Source organism: Lepidochelys kempii, chromosome 15 (genome assembly GCF_965140265.1).
Source record: "Lepidochelys kempii isolate rLepKem1 chromosome 15, rLepKem1.hap2, whole genome shotgun sequence".
NCBI lineage: Eukaryota > Metazoa > Chordata > Testudines > Cheloniidae > Lepidochelys > Lepidochelys kempii.
The window spans coordinates 23,783,383-23,802,632 of NC_133270.1; the positions used below are offsets into that span (position 1 = coordinate 23,783,383).

The 19,250-nt window shown below is 45.8% G+C and overlaps 1 protein-coding gene across 1 annotated transcript in view; it reads right to left on the reverse strand.

Annotated features, from left to right (window-relative positions):
- The window catches only part of AACS (acetoacetyl-CoA synthetase), an 80,963-nt gene extending 62,073 nt beyond the window's left edge, over positions 1-18,890 (reverse strand). Inside the window, exons 1-4 of the mRNA XM_073312876.1 lie at positions 18,730-18,890; positions 13,124-13,227; positions 10,569-10,689; positions 6,587-6,700 (exon numbers count right to left, since the gene is read on the reverse strand). Coding sequence (XP_073168977.1) covers positions 6,587-6,700; positions 10,569-10,689; positions 13,124-13,227; positions 18,730-18,847 — 457 coding nt within the window. The 5' untranslated portion in view covers positions 18,848-18,890. The remainder of the gene's footprint in view (positions 1-6,586; positions 6,701-10,568; positions 10,690-13,123; positions 13,228-18,729) is intronic.
- Positions 18,891-19,250: the final 360 nt, after the last annotated feature.

Here is a 19,250-nt window from a genome sequence, read left to right on the forward strand (position 1 = left end):
AGGATTTCAATTTTTTAATGTATTTTAAAAAGGAAAGGGTCTACAAAGTCTTCAAATACAAAAAGGTGAGTTTAGTCCATTTCAAGGATACAATGACTTTTACAAGTAGCTTGTAAAAGTCATTCTGCCCCTGAAATTTACTACGTTTACCTGTAAAATTCATTCAGTGCAAACTTTGCAAAATTTAGTCCTTCTCCATTTACACCGTTGGGAACTTTCTTTAATAAATCATGATTTGCACGGGGCTCTAAGCATAAGCTACATCAAAGTAATTTAACCTATGACACCCACTCTGGCAGGACACGTCAGACCTTAATACTACAGGCTACTTAAAAATGAGAAAAAGTTGTTGTTTATGTTAAAAATAGGTTCAAGACACAGAACAGTCAGGTCTTTGCATTTCCCATAAGTCCCTATTTACCTGAGCTGGTGTTTGCTGAGGTTTTAAGTTTAAATGTGTAGGGACATTACAATGCTGAAGTCAGTCCTGCTAAAAGTTGTAGGCCAAAATTTCCAGAGGTAGCCAGAGAGTTTGGGTGCCCAATTTGCAACGATGACAAGGGGCCCTATTTTCAGAAAATGCTGAGCACCCAACTCTGAAAGAGAAATCAAGCTCCTTTGCAGACGGAAGCTGGGCATCCAGAAACTGGCCAGAAACTGAGGCATCCAAACATCACTTGTCACTCAGAAAAGGAAAGACTTTGGCGTTCAGGCCAAGGTTTACTTTAAGCCATGAAACCGTACAACACAAGGAAAGCAGCAAACTCAAGGCTGAAAAATCCTCAAGGCAGCTCCTTCCCTACTCCTAAATGCCTGGTATAAGAAAGGGGATAATTCAAGGCCAGGGCCCGTGTCAGCTTTTAACCTTAACACAACATTTCATACTCTTACTTGGATTTTAAGATCGCCTCCTGGCTAATATTACTACAACCCAAGACTATTAGTAACCCACCAATCCTCTTAGAAAGCTAGCTTTAAAACCACATTAGCCCTAGTAGCTTAAGTACTAGCTTTAAACAATACAATGAAATGCCGTTTTGTCGAATGCCTTTGCGGGGTTTGTTGGCTGATAAGACAATACCGGTTACAGGAGCACAGGAAGAGTCAACTATCCAGAAAGGAGAAAGAAAGATAAACTGGAGCCTATTTTATTCTGATATCCGTCAGTTATTTGCCAGCGAGGACTATTTTTCCAGCTTTACATTAGCAGTGGCATTGAGGTGGAGGAGGGATATGGGGCACCTCAAGATTGGGTCCCCTTGGTGTCGCTTGAATGAGCCACAGTTTATGTTAAGGCTACAGGTGTTACTGCACCTGCCACACACCCCTCTAAGATCTAGGTAGACCTGCAAGACATCCCCAGACAGAAAATGTATATGCTGCCACAGCTTTTGAAACAATGCTTGCTGCTAAATAGCTCTTCCTCACAGCTGCTAAGCTTTTAAGTACACCTGGCAATAAGAAGCTGAAGACCAAGGAGAAGAGATCAAGCTGAAAGAGAAAGCCCCAACAGTGCTGCCTTGTTCATCTGCCTCCATCTTTATGGTTGTAGTGATGGAAGTGTTCATTGCACTTACAACAGAGGACACGATACCTATCATGAAGAGTTTGCTGCCCAAGAGACAACTAGGCAAGAGTAAAACATTCACAAGGGATGTCAACTGGATGGGCTGGTTACTTTCCCTTATAGATTAGGCTTCCATGGAATGAAGGTTCCAACAGCCCAAGATCCTGCTACTGTGGTTGCAGATCAAGAGGGCTTTTTGGGCCAGAATGACAGGGAAAGCATCCAAATCACAGTAGGGTGACTGGAAAGGTCAGGCAACACTCAGTTAAAACAGCATTTCTGCCCATTTGAAATAACTCACAAAATGGGGGGGGGGAGAAATATGCCTATTACTGCTGCTGTAAAATGTACAAAGCTCCCATGCCAAACAAAGGGTTTTCTAAGTGCTACTTTTATGTTCAAAACAGGTTAGGTCCTGGAGGAAGGTGGCAAACTTTGGGAGGCCCTGGACTGTGGTATTGCATGTGGGTGTGGAAGTCTGAGCTGAAGCTTTCCCAGCCTAATACTCAACACTCCCTCACCTCCTTCTGCAGTACTAAGGATTTGGACAACTGCCATCTTCGTTTCAGCCTCCAGCAGTGATGTCACAATTCGGGCCCTCCAAAGATTGCCAAAAACCTCAAGGGCAGGGAGGGAAGGGAAGAGAGAAAGGCACAAGTCAGGACTTACTTTTCTAATATAAAAAGCAGAAAAACAACAAGTTTTTTGATATTGCTTTTCTACATCATAAAGAGAGCAGGTGTCAGAGTAGCACAGCACATCTTAATAGGAGAATAGATCTTCTTTGGTTTGAGAGCTTGGTCTAGGATGAAAGCGCATACAGATGGCTCTCTCTAGAGTGGTAGGTGGCAGCTGTTTAACACAGAACACTACCCAATATAGTTTTAGGGCAGGAAGAGGAATAATTTGTAAAATTGCTGGGGCTAGGCAGGGAGCTAGGCAAACAAAGGTTCAAGATGATAAGGAAGGTGGTAATAGAGTACATGTGGTTTTAAATATCACCCGACATCTCACTCTGCCCTCCACATGTTTATCTATCAAACGGAAAGATGCTTTCCAAGACTTCTAAAACCAACTGGAATTTGACCAAACCAAAAGAGTTAACTTCCCTACTCCTGCAAAAACCCAGATCATCTCTAGCAACTATACATCAGGACCTCATTTCAGCCAAGAGATGGTACCTCGAGCAGCGCACCTGAACACTACAGCAGGCCCCAGGCTCAAAACTAACTCAGAAGACTGTATTCAGGTGCATCACTACCACTTCCTTCAGTGCACTGGGGTCTCTTTGAAGGTGTCTCATAAGAGCTCTGAGCCAGGCCATCCCTACTTAGCTTGTGAGACCTGAATCCAAGTGATCTTAGTATTTTGAAAGACACATTTTGAAAAAGCAGGTAATGTAATAAGACCCACAAAATTAAAGGTCAGACATGAACTCCTAGGCTATCAGGACTTGAAAAGTCAGCTCATACATCACTAAAAAGGCAGTTTTCCTTAGAGTTGCAATATGGAAGCGTGTATGATACTATGACTCCTATGTAGGTTCTCTTAAAATAGCTGATCTTCAGATAGGAACCCATGTTAGCGTTTTACATAAAAATCTTAGAGAAACATTTCTTTTGGTGCCTTGGAGATCCTAACATTAAAAGCGTAGCCACTACAATGGACGAGACACTCCCTTCGTACTCATTTTGAAGACCAATATAAGCTGGAAGGAATAGCCTGAGAAATCATGAAAAGGCTATGGGGGGGGGAGGAAGGTGTTATGAAGAGAAAGGAATAAAACATGTAGACGAAGTGACCCCACTATGGTGAATCAGCTACATATTAAATAGATCACAAACCCTGGAAGATAACAGTGCCTTGAAATTAAACATTTTGCTATATCACAAGTATTTCTCCCTAAAGTGTTCAATTTACGCTGTGTACTGGAAGTATAATACAAGAAGACAAGAAATTCCAATTTATACCTCTTCTTGTGGTTCTTAAGAGTCAAGCCTCCCAATGAAGCCAAAGGGAATTGTCTCCTGTTAGGATAGCAGGATTGGGACCCTAATGCTTGTAGCTCATCCTTGATGCCTACGCTTCAGGGAGGAGGAAATGCTGCATTAGTTAAATTTGGAATTGCTAGGCATATCTCCTGACCTTACCTTTATTGAAAAAATAAAAAAGAAAAAAGAAAAAAAAAAAGAAAATAGCATTTAAAGCGTACTCTTTCAAGTAGGGTGACCAGATAGCCAATGTGAAAAAACAAGGTGGTTTTGGGGGGGAGGGGACTTTAAAGGAAGCAGGATCAGGCCCTAAACTGGAAAGGAAGGAGATATGTTAAACAGTTACTATCAACACTATGTGTTAAGTAAATTACCTAAACACACCCCTACTTGGAATGCATTTAAAAAAAATGTATATCAATTAAGCAGAGCTTTAGCAGCTCTAAGTCTGAAACAAATAAAGAGCAAATAAGATGCAAAAGTCAGCCAACCTATAATTGAGAGACAAAATGCTCTCATTACAGGAGCTAATAAAAGACATTTCTAGATGGGCCCAAAGCCTCTTCTAACTGCAGTGCAGATCTCTACTACATATCCTGCCTGTGGAAGGAATTTGATAAATGGCAGTGTGAAGATGCATGCAAAACAAACACAAGCAACAAGACAGACCGGATTTTTTTTTTCCTCCCCAATTCCTTCCTTCCCTCCCCCAACCCTCCTCCAGGCTATGGCTGCATCCACGCTGCAGTTTGTAGCTGCATGCAGCAGTGGGGATCTCCCAGAGCCTTTCCTCATTGCCAGAATCTCTGACTCAGGCAGGGAAAGGCTCCAGTCATGGGAGTCACTGCTTGACTTATTTTAAAGTTTTACAGTCTAGTGAGAAGTTATTTCATCCCAGAGTTTAAGACACTCAATTTAGCAGAATTCACCATCATTGCACAACACCCAAATAATGAACTTTTAGGGAGGAATTAAGCAGCGGTGGGTAGGATGGAATTAACCTAGCCACAGGCAGGCAACGGAACTGTAATGAAGATCATCCAGGACCAGTACTCACGCCTGAAGGCTAGAAACGTGCTGTAATCCCTCCACATCCCCCATGCTAAGTTTTGCAGCTTCTGAAAACATGCCTGTGGTCCCTCTTCTGAATTTCTCCCCTCACCCTTCCAATGCCTCCCTTCAGCAATTTTTTTTTTTTTTTTTTTGGCTATGAACATGAATCTCGCTTTCGCGGCATACAGAGGAGATTCAACACACACCACCACAGGAGAGCCCTCTGGATTCAGATGAATATTTAACACAGTTTGCACCACTTCGGCATACAGTTTAGAGAACATCTGCTTGCAGAGATGTTCTGTGGTAAAAAAAAGTCACAACTTTACAATATAAAACAAGGTATGTTGCTTGTTTCCCTCTCTCCATGAAGTACTGTCTACAAACTCATGTCTGCACACTTCCTTCTGTGCATACCAGGGGAAACTTCATTTCAGAATAGCTGGTGCTCAAAGTCAGCATAAATTTGCTCAGTCTAGTCCACAATTACAAGCAATCAGACACTACAAAGCTTATCTGAAAAAGGATCTGGACTATTATGTGACTCAGGCAGATTTCCAAATGCCTTCAGTTCCTGTTACTTGTAGTGATTTGACTGTTTGCTGGGGGGGGTGAATAATCAGTAGCAAGCGGGAAGTCCAAACTTCATTCGGACATGACCTGCACTTGTTAAATATACCGTGCCCCAAATAAGAGGTAGAACGGGAACCCTATAGATGCAGGTGCTAAAATCTGAACTTTCCTCCACCCGTTAGTTTCACTCAACACTTGGTTTCAGATCTAAAGTTGTTTTTCTGAGCCAGTAATGAACCTGACACCAGCAGGATAAAATCTGAGGCAATCCTTAATCAGGGCAAGCTCCACTGACTGACAGGCATTTCACCCAAGTAAGGGCCTCAGGACTTCATCGTGTATTATTTAATAAGTGTCCTTCCCTTTCACCAAACCAGAGGCTCATATCAGTTGAAGGTCCACTTATCTGCTCTGTATAGCACAGTATATGTTCCACTTAGACTAAAGGTCTCTGTGGCATGGATTTCATCTACTCCCATTTGTAGACTCTGGAAGTACCATTAGTGTGATTTAAATAAACGATGAACAATCTTTTCATCTTTGAAGATCTGGGTTTGAGTTCTCACTTAAGTCATAAGTGAGAGTGAGTTTCATTAGATTTTTCTCCCCAAGACCAACATACAATTTAGCATAGGTGACAGATACTAGCCAAGAGACATCTGCGGGCGGGGAGTGAGAGCAGTAGTGGTAGAACAGTATATCAAGGGTTAAGATGTGCTCCACTGCCCACCAGCATGCACAAGTGAGAACCTGAACCCAGAACTTCAAACATGAAGGGATTGTGCATCATCCTTTTTGCAAGTACCATTAGTATCTGATGCGCAGACAGAGATAGAGAAGATCCATGCCCTGAAGACCTATGCTCTATTTCAGACATACTACACAGATCAGAAAACTGAATGCAAAAATCACCAGTGAGATGCGTTGACAGAGCTGAACAGAAGCTTGCATAACCCTTGCCTACACTTTGCTTGAATTTAGCCAATATTGTTTGTTCTTCATGAGACAAAAGACACACAAAATAAAAACATATGAGAGCAGAGAGTTCAATGAGAATATTCGTCTCCTCAAATTGCTGCAGAGACATTATTATTAACAGGCTCACCAGTTGGCCGTGTACATCTTGCTCACTTTTGACTTCCACAGAGGGCTTAAGTTGTGAAATAGACCTCTGTGCAAAGTTATGAATAAATCATTTACTTTTTCCTCCAGAGATGGAAAACTTGAGGCTAAACCAGCTTCCATCCCTCGAGAAGCATATTTCATAGCAATATAAATGCACCAGCACAAGGGTCTTTTCTTTGGTGTGCTCCTCTTATGTGCGTGTTTCTGGAGCCCCAAACAACTCACTTTGTTTGCTTCAGGGATATTTCCCCTCCAATCCTGCCCCAAAATTACTCACCAACAACTCTGTCTCCTATTTTCACTCCCATTTTCCTCATGGCTGAAGCATACAAAGCAACATCTTGTCTCAGCTCTTCAAAAGTGACTTTTGAGATTTCTTCTTTGCCTTCCTCTGAAGAAAAAAGGTTTACAACATAAATCAATTAGAAATGGTACACTGCAATCTAAGAACCAGAGTCCACTGCAAGGGATTCATCCTGGGGGAAAGAAAGACGAGGATGCTATTTTGAGGAAAAAGCTCTCAGACAATTGTTAACACTAGCCCTTCAATAATATTCTTGTCCTGTGCAAAGCTTGTCTTTATAATGAGACCTCTGTGTTAATGGATGGGATTCACTTCCTACAGGGCAGGACTGTACCTCTGTTCCTGAAAATGTAAGTTGCTGATTGTAGATAGGCAAGAGTCAGAGAGCATTTGTTCAAAATTAAAGCATGGATTGATTGCTTTACCCCATACCTTTCTGATCTAGAAAAAAAGGACTGCTGCCCAGTTTTCTAATTAGAGCTAAAAAAACCAAAACAATCAGTTGTTTGTTAAGGTTAAATTTGATTTAAATTTGCTGGTCACTGGGTGACTAAAGAAATGTATGAGCCTGTTATTTATGTCTCAGTTAGAGTCTACTCTAGGACTCCTAGCATTCTAGGATCTCGAAGATACTGCAATTTTCTTCTTGGCATGTCTCCAGCGCAAATATACTCATCTGGGCCAGGTTCATCTCAAGAGCGGAACTATCGCAAGTTTTAATTTTTGTACTCAAGACTAGAGGTTACATAAGGCCTTAATAAATTGGCTAAATAAAATAAGTGAACGTCTAAGAGTTCTGAAACTGTCTTCTCTTGGCTCCCCAATCTGTCTTCCACTGACAAAAGGGCCTGCCCTGTCTTCAAGGTCCAGAATTCCTAACACATATACAAGTCAAGGAATGTGGCAAGTAAATTGCACTAGTGATGCTGAATCTTATAGCCTGTATTCTAGCAGACTGCTATGGTCAGCAGAGCTCCTTTAGCAGAGTATAATATTTGCTTTGCTGTTCCTCCTCTGCAAGTTTAGCTGCCCATGGAGTGGGTAGTAGGCCTCAAACATTCATAACCAATTGTGTGAAATATTACAAGAGCCAAGATGCAATCCAAATTAAAGGTCTGCATGGAAGGGGGTAGAAGTTTATAAAAGTTGCATTTAATCTTCTGTCTGAGAGACTCACAACCTTTCTACAAGATCTCCACCAGTGACTGCTGGAACCCAACAGATTCCCTAAGCTCCATTCTGACACAGCAGTAAGGAGTTCACAAATATACTGAAATAAGACTACTTAAGAAGATTAAACGCTGGAAAGGGCCTGGAATGAAGATGCAGATGCAACTCCGTACTCTCTGCAGAAGGAGTACTGATACTCGCTGCATTCATGCACTCGTACAGTACTTGCCCATGCTGAATCAATAATAGTGCAGATTTAGAACTATGTATTAGAAAATATCCTGTGAACCAGGAAATATTGTTTCCTCCTATTGATGTTGTCTCACACGGTTAAGCTAAACAAAGCGATGAGTCTCTGGCACACCTAATAGAACAAACAAACCTAATCTCTACATAAAAGAAACAACATCATCATATGTTAACCCAACTAATTCATCAAAACAGTTGGCTCATAATTCCTTAGATTAGAATGGAAATAATTTTAGAAACTATTTACCTCAACTTACTTTTAACCTTTTCCTTGAGACAAAAAAAAAAGGTCAATTAAGCCAGTTTCACAAATTTACCCACTTTCACTAACTGTTTGCCTTGCAGCCATTGCAGAGGGCTTGTTTAAAAACAACTAACTACATTGTCTCCTAAATACAAGAAAAGGTTTCTAAGATTTTTTTTTTAAAGAGCATAAGTGATGAGTCAATCTTTCAAGGTTGAAGCTACATAAACTTCATTTCAATGACACTTTAACAGATCACTTCTTGTTGCAGCTGAACCAGGTTACAGATTTTGCCACTCACTCTCTCTCAACTCTGTATAGATTTTATATAGATGTTCAATTTCATTTTAATTAATTGAAGAAACAAAATGCAGCTATTTATACTTTTCCTTCTTCATTAGGGTAACCTACTGCAGATGGCTCTCATGTTTTTATTTATATATCTAAAGGGAGGGAAAAAAACCCACTTACCTGTTCTCCATATTCAAGAGAAAAAGAATCCCACATAGACTCTTTACCATTCCAATAGCAAGCCTAAAATTTTACATCATATTTTGTCTAACTGGAGTGTTCAGACTGCGGGTCATAGGTCTTTGATTATTATTAAGCAATTAAAAGGGGCATTTGTCTGGGCCAGTCCTCACTAAAAGGATTAGGCCTGGCTAAAGCTACATTGAGAGCTCAGAAGAATAATCTAATTTAAGGTGCGTAGTGGCTCCTTACTGAGTATCTCCTTCCAAGGTGTATAACAAAAATCCTTAGAGTAGGAGATAAAAATCAAAAAGTTACCAAAAACCCCCCCGATATACATGGAGGTACTGGGAAGGTTTAGATTTTTGAAAAACAAGTGAACTGCACTGTTCAGGTTGTTCTGTATATATCTAAGATCTGCTCATTTATGTATATTAAAAAACAATCCAAGTTCCATGACAAATTTAAAAGCTAAATCTTAATCTTGGTACATGCAAGCAAGGTTGAGTGATTTAAACCAGGATTCAAATTGCTTTGATTTAAATAATCAATTTTAATCTTGTTTTGCATTTGTACTTTTTTTGTTTGTTTGTTTTTTTTAAGGAAAATAACTAAGGTCAACTCACTGGTTGGCAGCCATTAAAGCTCGTTGTTCTGAAACCAGATATAGCCTTTACACTAAATTTGGTGCATCTTTTTGCCAAACAGGAGCTATACTACATCCATATACATTTATTTGAACACTTACATAGCATAACTTACACTTATGCAGATTCTTAAGGGTGCAAATTATGTTAGGAAGTGATAAATAGTGGCACAGCAGTTACCACAGCTTGTGTGTTTGCAGTAGCAGCCCCAGAGCAGTTCCATCACTGCACTTCTGGGTGGAGGGAGCAGCCACAATGAGACAATTTCGTAAAAAAGGCTGTAGACAGGAGAGACTACACACACACAAAATCTGCTAATGTGAAACAAAGATCATGCAAGTAAGTGCCAGAAGCTCTCTTTTCTGGATATGCCTCTTCAGGCCCAATGCAAATAAGGTTTGGATTTCAGCTCAGTTCATACAATTCTCTTCAGTGTATATTCGTGACTTGAAGACTTAAAGCAGCAAGTTAGCAAGTGTTTGTAAAGCATTTTTTAAAAAGCACAACTAAACCTCAAGTGTATGAGCAGGGCAATAAACATCCATTAATAGAGGATTCCATCCATCATCCTAAAACCTTGATTTTCCTGAAATGTATCCTATTACAATGGGGAAAGTTTATTGGAACTGAACTTTGATGTTATTGCACAGTGAAGTTTGGAGCCCCCCCCCCCCATGTGACCCTTTCTTCCTGTAATATCAAAAAAGGATTTTAAACCCCCCAAATCTCTGACAATATCTAAGGTAACAGATTAGGAGTGACTGTAACAGAAAGACCCCATTTTAAAGCAAGCATTTATAATGGAAATTCCAACGATGCTGGAATGCAGATTAAATGAAAGAGTTGACGATAGTGCTAAACAAGACAGCATAACCCCAACTAACCCAGCTCATCTTCACCAGTCCGTAGGGAATTTTCCAAAATTGGCTGCTTGCCACCACAGACCATCTTCTCACTGTCCTTCAAGATAGGGGACCTGGGCAGATGCTTCCGAGCTGGCTGGTTTGCTGTCCACCTCCCCCTTCATCCAAAACCTACTTTATCTCAAGGTTTATCAGGCAGTGATGAGGAACATGTAAAAAAAGCACTACCCATTTTAGTTGGGCAAACTCACTATCTCACAAGTAAAGAACACAGGGCTACTGGCTAATGGAAGTCACAGCTAAATACTTACTCGCCGCATAGAGAGCAATTTTGTCATTTTCCTTATGCTTCAGAAGGTTTTCTGCATAGTTGAGCCGACTGCCTTTAAACCATTCTGGAACATCTGCAATTCCCTTAGATGGGTCAACTACCTGCAGGAACAGTATCAGACATCCTTGGAAAATAGGAAAACCTGCAGCTCTTCATCTTCAGAGGACTTTACAGACATTAGCTAGAGAAGTCATTTTAATAGCCAAGTACATTTATTCAGTTTACAGGGGGACAGACAGGCTAGGTCCCGCAACATTGGCGACAGAAAGTTTAGTGACCTGCCCATTGCCACAGGTGGAATCAGTGTCCGAGCCAAGATCAGAACTCAGACATTCCTGTCTGCCAGTCCTGAGTTCAAGATAGAGATGCACAAACCTCAAACTAAACCCCTTCGTCACTACAACTGGTTTGTGACTTCTTGAATAGTACACAAGCCAAGCCTTTCTGGAAAGCATGCTTTTTGCTCTCATCTTCCAATTTAAAAAAAAAAAAAAAATATGGACACACATAGCAAGGCAAGCTTGTATTTAGATTGTTTGCCCTGGTTTCCCCTCCTGCACTGAGCTCAATAAAAATGTACCACTAATCTCAAACTGAGTGCAGTGTTTCCTTCACAGGAACAGTCTACCCTAGTACCCAAGTAACAGGGTGCTGTCCTACTTGCAAGCAGGCAGAGCTTGAGTGCCATGCCAGCAAGAGGCTGGAGCGATGTGATGTCTAACATGCCTAGCTCTAATTATGAAATCCAAAGGAAGTGCTAGATATTATCTGGCGAGCTCAGAGTGCTTGACAAAAGGTAGGTACTAACTCCATTTTTTAACGGATAAATGCAAGTAAAGACGTTAAATTTAGGACTTTCCTAAAAAACAGAAGCTCCGGGGTATTTTAAATTATGCTATGTTTAAATAATTTAGTTAAACTGATGGAATGTAATATGTGGACTGGGCCTTAATTGCCCCACACACAAAAGAGTGGGGGGCTGTTAAGATGAATTTGCAAAGGTAGTGCTCTCTCCTTGTCTCCCCTACTAAGGCACAATAGGACCCTATGCACAAAAGTAAATTTTTGCACCACCTATTATTTGCACATAGGTCTGCAAAGGGAGTTATCTATTCATTAAGCAACTCTACACCAAAGATCACCCACCCAGGGATCTGAGACCCCCCCCCCAACAGATTGGAAAACCACAATAGAAAGGAGTTACCCCCCCCCAAAAAAAAAAAGTGCAACAGAAACACTTATCCCCTGCCACATCTTGAACTAATCATCAGTTCCAAGAAGATTTCAGGTGCCCATCACACAATTTTTCCCAAATTATGTTACAATAAGTCACACTTTAGGAGTATCTCTAACATTTGGGACAGGAAAAAAAACTGCTTAGTTTTACTTCAAGCTTCCTGAATGGTTACAGTGTTTTGCTTTAAGCTGACATGTAGGGTACATATTAGTTATTTTTCCAAGTTAAAATGTTCTCTTATGACCATACAATGTTCTCTTTTTTTTTAAAGCTTCAATTTATGCCCTCGGGGTCCTATCACATGGATGGTGAAGGTAGTGTAATGAAAAAACTCTTCTTGTCAAGTACAAAGCTGACTTCTACAAAAACTTGATAAGATTTCAGCTACAGGGCTTCCTCCAAAGAAGAGAGTTTTTATGATTGTAAGTGCTCAGCATATGTATTTGACCAGAGGCAACTCTGAACTTACCATCCAAGTCCTTCTACAACAGGAAAGCTCATAAGGAAGCACTGTATTGTCCAACTATGTATTTAGGAGCATGGGTTTGAAAGAGGCCTCAGCTATGCCCCCAGTTTTCGTGCTTGTAACTAAGTGAATATGCTAGCATTTAGACGACTAATTTACAGTAACAATCAGATGTTTCACTTGCACTTAATGGATTGTACTGTGTAAATTAAGAATGAGACAGGGATCAATTGTGTTTCCAGCAGCACAGTTCTCTCCTGAAGCAGCAAGAGTCCAGACTGCCCCCAAACTGGGCCAGTGCTTTAATGGCACAATCTGGCCCACTGGCAGTATCTGTCCCTGTATGCTTTTACATGCTGAACAATGGACCAGGTACAACCTTCTGACAGCTCAGTAAACTACCAGGATAGATGTTTCTTAAGTAACTAACACAGCCTTCCCCCTAGTATCTAGCCACCTGGCACTAGGAATAGTCCCATGCTCCATTCACTAGGACAGACACCTGTTTTTAAACAGCTGGATGAATACATGCTTGTATTCTGCTGACAATAAGAGGGCTAACCAAAGAGTTGCTTCAAGGTGGATGAAGTCTCCTATGACTTTTGTCCATTGTAATGTAATGTCTAATGTAAATAACTTATTTTCCCGTTACATTAGATGACAATTAGGAAGTGATCCTTAAGTAACAGTCCACTAGGTAGTAAAAGTACTTCCATAAAATTGATTTTCCACCCCCTTTCCCTATCCCTCTACCTACTCCAATTTTACAAAGACTATGACGGTTATTAAATCCAGGTTAAATACCACCAAAAGCAAGCAAGCACTGACTTACCTCATCATATAGATGAGAGAACACAATCTCACTGAACTTCCAAAATTCTGCCCAGAAATCAGAGTAGGACTCAACAGACCACTGGTACAACTCATTGTAGGTGGCTAAAAGTAAAATGTGTATTAGTGTACTTATCTACAATTACAAAAAATAGAGTATTTTTTAAACTTCTGAGGATATCGACCAGCTTAGAAAGTCAGGTTTCAGAGTAACAGCCGTGTTAGTCTGTATTCGCAAAAAGAAAAGGAGTACTTGTGGCACCTTAGAGACTAACCAATTTATTTGAGCATGAGCTTTCGTGAGCTACAGCTCACTTCATCGGATGCATACTGTGGAAACTGCAGAAGACATTATATACACAGAGACCATGAAACAATACCTCCTCCCACCCCACTCTCCTGCTGGTAATAGCTTATCTAAAGTGATCATCAAGTTGGGCCACTTCCAGCACAAATCCAGGTTCTCTCACCCTCCGCCCCCCCCACAAACTCACTCTCCTGCTGGTAATAGCCCATCCAAAGTGACCACGCTCTTTAAAATGTGTATGATAATCAAGGTGGGCCATTTCCAGCAAGTCAGTGGATGAAGCGGAATAAATGGAAAGGGAAAACCGATGATGGATCCACATTAATAAGTCTAATTAGGGACAATCTGAGGCATCCAAAAGATAAACAGCCATTTCCCTGCTAGGGGTATCACCAATATGACTTCAAGCGGAAGTGACTGATCCACATGGACAATTTAGACCTTACAACTTACTTTGGCAATAACTTAAGTCAGTCAGGTGTGTGAATAAGCATCCCTCTAAACGATGTAGGTTACACCTACCTAAACCCCGGTAGGGACAACACTGTGTCAGTTGGAGAGCTTCTCCCACCATCTCAGCTACCACCACTCACAGGGGCTGGAGTCATTAACTCAATGGGAGAAATCTCTCCCACTGGTTTAGACCATCTGCCCTAGAAGCACTACAGCAACGCACATGCGCGGATACAGCATTCGTAACAGATGGTTTTAGCTCACCTGAGTGCTTTACAACCCATTCATTAATGGGCTGAAAAATGTGTATTTGTTTATTCAGAATGAATTCGTAGCCCCCTCCTTTGTCAAGCCACCTGAGAACCATACATCAACAGGCCCTCACAAAGAACACAATGTTCCACTTGTTAATGAACTGTTGCCATTCCCTACCACAAATGTCACCATAAGGGAGCATTCACTCCTCAATGGCTTCAAATGGAGTTGAATGCTCAGCACCCCTTAAAGTCAGGGCCCAGTTGTTTCAAGCTGGGCACCCCACATTTGAGGCACCCCCATTTACTAATCACTTTTGAAAACTTTGACCTCGACCTCAGGATGTCTGTTTCACCATTTATAAATGAAAAATACTGCCCACCTTCGTAAAGCACTGAGCTATACAGAATAAAAATTCTAAGTATGATCATCATGAGCCTCCTCTTTGCAAGCTCCCTAGGGATAAGCAGTCACCATCACATTGTCAAAGGTTGACAGAGCAAGAAGTGCTACAATGATTTAGTTCCTGTTTTGATGCCTTCAGATGGGAAGTAAATGTCAATTTTTCTGATTGAGGACTTAGACTGCATGATAACAGGCATCTTAGAAATACCAGAGCTTGACTGACAGATGCATGAAGATCATTTTGACTCCTCTCTTCTATTCTTTCCTCATACCCAGGCCATTGCCAAATCCTGCGACCAATTTTTTTTTAAGATCGCTATATAAAAATGAGAAAGTTCTTTTCCAGTCCAGCATTCAGGACATTTTAAACCACTGCAGCCTATACGTCTCTGGCCTGCCCCATTCTCATCTCTCATTCCTCCAGTTGATCAAAGATACGCAGCCATTGTCAACATAATCTCTATCCAGATGTTCCCAGTAGATCTTCCCACTACTTTAAAAATCTACACTGGCTCCCACTCTTCCACCATATCTTATTCAAACCTCTTCTTCCCCCCCATACCTCCAAAGCACACCATAATTCCACCCTTTCCTATATATTTTATCCTATTCTTGCCTACATATGCCCTAATCTCAACCTCCTACATACCATTCCGCTCTTTGCATTCCACCTAAGCTTCTCATCACTACCCTATTTGTTCCCACATCAACCCATATAAATAAGATAACCTTCCTATTAATGACAGGTTTCAGAGTAGCAGCCATATTAGTCTGTATTTGCAAAAAGAAAAGGAGGACTTGTGGCACCTTAGAGACTAACAAACTTATTTGAGCATAAGCTTTCATGAGCTACAGCATCCGATGAAGTATATAAATCTCGCCACCGTATTTTCCACTGAATGCACCCGAAGAAGTGAGATGTAGCTCACGAAAGCTTATGCTCAAATAAATTTGTTAGTCTAAGGTGCCACAAGTCCTCCTTTTCTTCTTCCTATTAATATGACAAACTCCCTGTGTCTCCTCCTTCCAGAAATTACAGATCCACATGCTCTCCATGAATCATATATACTCGAAGAGATAGCCATTCCCCATTTTGTTTGTTGTCTTATTTGTACAGTTTGTCCTCACTTGAGCCTTTAGGCTGTAAACCCTTCAAGGCAGGGACCTGTTAGTTTAGCCCTGACATGCTACTGCATTCAGCATTATGTAAATGAATTCTCTAACAGACTCTCATGCCTGGGATCTCAAAATAGATCAATTTTAAACAAAGACAGTAGAATTTGCCTCTTGACAGAGGCCTCTGCCAGGCAAAACCGACACCTGATATTCATGTCCCTGGAAGTCATAAGTGCACAGTAGCCACTAATATTCATGTCTTTAGGGCTGATACCCCTTGCCAAGACTGACAGGAAACCCATCCATTTTTATTCTTCTTCTCTTAGTTCCTAATAGAATTAGACGCAGGATTTTGAAGCATCTTCATATATTAGGCACTTGCAGGGCACCAGAGACTGTTCACAGCCTGGGCCACCCTCTAGACCTAAGAGGGTGCAGGATGCTTCAAAGGTTTCAAAACGTGCTTTAGAAATTGTAAGCAAGTCCTTCTCAGAAAGTAACTCCACACCCCCACGACATTATTTGCAGAGAATATATTTGATATTTCTTCAGGGGGCCTTGTCTGTCTTAGTTATGCAGTAACCCAAAGACACAGGGCCTGATTCCCACCTCACTCGCAGGGTGAAAGTCAGGAGTAACTCCATCAATGTCAGGCATCAAAAACTGGTGGGGGGGGGTTGGAAATCAGAATCAGGCCCTTTATTCCTAAAGGCAAATAGAGCAATCTGCCCCTTAAAGTAGGATAACATCTTCCCATCCCACCACTCCCTAAGCTGCACCTTCTTGTCAACTGTCTAAATGGGCCATCTTGATCATCACTACAAAAGTTTTTTTCTCCTGCTGATAGTAGCGCATCTTAATTAATTAGCCTCTTACAGTTTGTATGGCAACTTCCACCCTCTCTGCATGAATAGCGGTCTTCTTACTATATGTTCCATTATGTGCCGCCGATGAAGTGGGCTGTAGCCCACGAAAGCTTCTGCGCTAACAAATGTGTTAGTCTCTTCGGTGCCACAAGTCCTCCTGTTCCTTAAGCTGCACCTTGAAAGCGCCCTACAACGCTCACTTCACTGACACCTCCTGGCTCCCGCCACCTCCTTCAGCCCTTTTAAAGTCCTCTGGACACCACCTTCGTCCAAACCTCTAGCCCCGCCCCCGCCCCCCCCTTGCTGATGGGGCTCTATCCCCCCAGCCCCGCCCCCCCCTTGCTGAGGGGGCTCTATCCCCCCAGCCCCGCCCAGCCCCCGCCCCCCCATGCTGATGGGGCTCTATCCCCACAGCCCAGCCCCCGCCCCCCCGTGCTGATGGGGCTCTACCCCCCCCGCCCCGCCCAGCCCCCCCGTGCTGATGGGGCTCTACCCCCCCCGCCCAGCCCCCGCCCCCCCCGTGCTGATGGGGCTCTATCCCCCCAGCCCAGCCCCAGCCCCCCCCGTGCTGATGGGGCTCTACCAGCCCAGCCCCAGCCCCCGCCCCCCCCGTGCTGATGGGGCTCAATCCCCCCAGCCCAGCCCCAGCCCCCGCCCCCCCCGTGCTAATGGGGCTCTACCCCCCCAGCCCAGCCCCGCCCAGCCCCCGCCCCCCCGTGCCGATGGGGCTCTACCCCCCCAGCCCAGCCCAGCCCCCGCGCTGATGGGGCTCTACCCCCCCAGCCCAGCCCCCGCCCCCCCCGTGCTGATGGGGCTCTATCCCCCCCAGCCCAGCCCCCGCCCCCCCCCGTGCTGATGGGGCTCTATCCCCCCCAGCCCAGCCCCCGCCCCCCCCCGTGCTGATGGGGCTCTATCCCCCCCAGCCCAGCCCCCGCCCCCCCCCGTGCTGATGGGGCTCTATCCCCCCCAGCCCAGCCCCCGCCCCCCCCCGTGCTGATGGGGCTCTATCCCCCCCAGCCCAGCCCCCGCCCCTCCCCCATGCTGATGGGGCTCTATCCCCCCCAGCCCAGCCCCCGCCCCTCCCCCGTGCTGATGGGGCTCTACCCCCCCAGCCCAGCCCCCGCCCCTCCCCCGTGCTGATGGGGCTCTACCCCCCCAGCCCAGCCCCCGCCCCTCCCCCGTGCTGATGGGGCTCTACCCCCCCAGCCCAGCCCCCGCCCCTCCCCCGTGCTGATGGGGCTCTACCCCCCCAGCCCAGCCCCCGCCCCTCCCCCGTGCTGATGGGGCTCTACCCCCCCAGCCCAGCCCCCGCCCAGCCCCCGCCCAGCCCCCGCCCCCCCCCCCGCTGATGGGGCTCTACCCCCCCAGCCCAGCCCCAGCCCCAGCCCCCGCCGTGCTGATGGGGCTCTACCCCCCCAGCCCAGCCCCGCCCAGCCCCCGCCCCCCCCGTGCTGATGGGGCTCTACCCCCCCAGCCCAGCCCCGCCCAGCCCCCGCCCCCCCCGTGCTGATGGGGCTCTACCCCCCCAGCCCAGCCCCGCCCAGCCCCCGCCCCCCCCGTGCTGATGGGGCTCTACCCCCCCAGCCCAGCCCAGCCCCCGCCCCCCCCCGTGCCGATGGGGCTGTATCCCCCCAGCCCAGCCACCGCCCCCCCCCGTGCCGATGGGGCTGTATCCCCCCAGCCCAGCCCAGCCCCCGCCCCCCCCGTGCCGATGGGGCTGTATCCCCCCAGCCCAGCCCAGCCCCCGCCCCCCCGTGCTGATGGGGCTCTATCCCCCCAGCCCAGCCCAGCCCCCGCCCCCCCCGTGCTGATGGGGCTCTATCCCCCCAGCCCAGCCCCGCCCAGCCCCCGCCCCCCCCGTGCTGATGGGGCTGTATCCCCCCAGCCCAGCCCAGCCCCCGCCCCCCCCGTGCTGATGGGGCTGTATCCCCCCAGCCCAGCCCAGCCCCCGCCCCCCCCGTGCTGATGGGGCTGTATCCCCCCAGCCCAGCCCAGCCCCCGCCCCCCCCGTGCTGATGGGGCTGTATCCCCCCAGCCCAGCCCAGCCCCCGCCCCCCCCGTGCTGATGGGGCTCTATCCCCAGCAGGTTGCCCCAGCCCAGCCACTGCCCCCACGGCCACCCCACAAGCGTTGCCTCAAGCAGGGCTCCCCCCCGCCCCCGGGGCCACCCTCCATCCCGCGGCCCCCCGGCTCCGCCCCGCTCACCCAGGCGCAGCCCGCAGGCGCCGACCAACCCGGCCCGGAACCGGTCCATCTGGGTGTTGCGCTTGGAGTCGGGCTCCCACATCACCTGGGACTCCAGGATCTCCGGCTCCCGGGACATGGCGGCGGCGGCGCCTCCTCCTCACTCCACCCGACCGGCTCTGCCGGTGTCTCAGCCAATACTGCCCCGCCCCGCCTACCGGGCCGGCCTTTAAAGGCAGCGCGCCCCCCGCCGTAACCTTCCGCCGGGCGGGCAGGCGAATGAGTGCGCCGCCCCCACCCCCGCACGCCGCCGGGGGCTGGAGACGGCAGCGAGCCAGGGGCCCCACCCGCTGCCGGCCAGGGTAACCTTGCCCCGTCCCCGCACACCTCCACCCCAAGCAGTCAGAAACCCGGGATAAATGCAGCGCAGTCCCCAGCATCGCTAATGCTCGGGGGAGGGGGGATGCAAGCACGGTTAATGGAGAGAAGCGAGCCGTGATAAAGGAATGGAGCAGAGGCATCTCCTGTTGCCATCGCGGGTG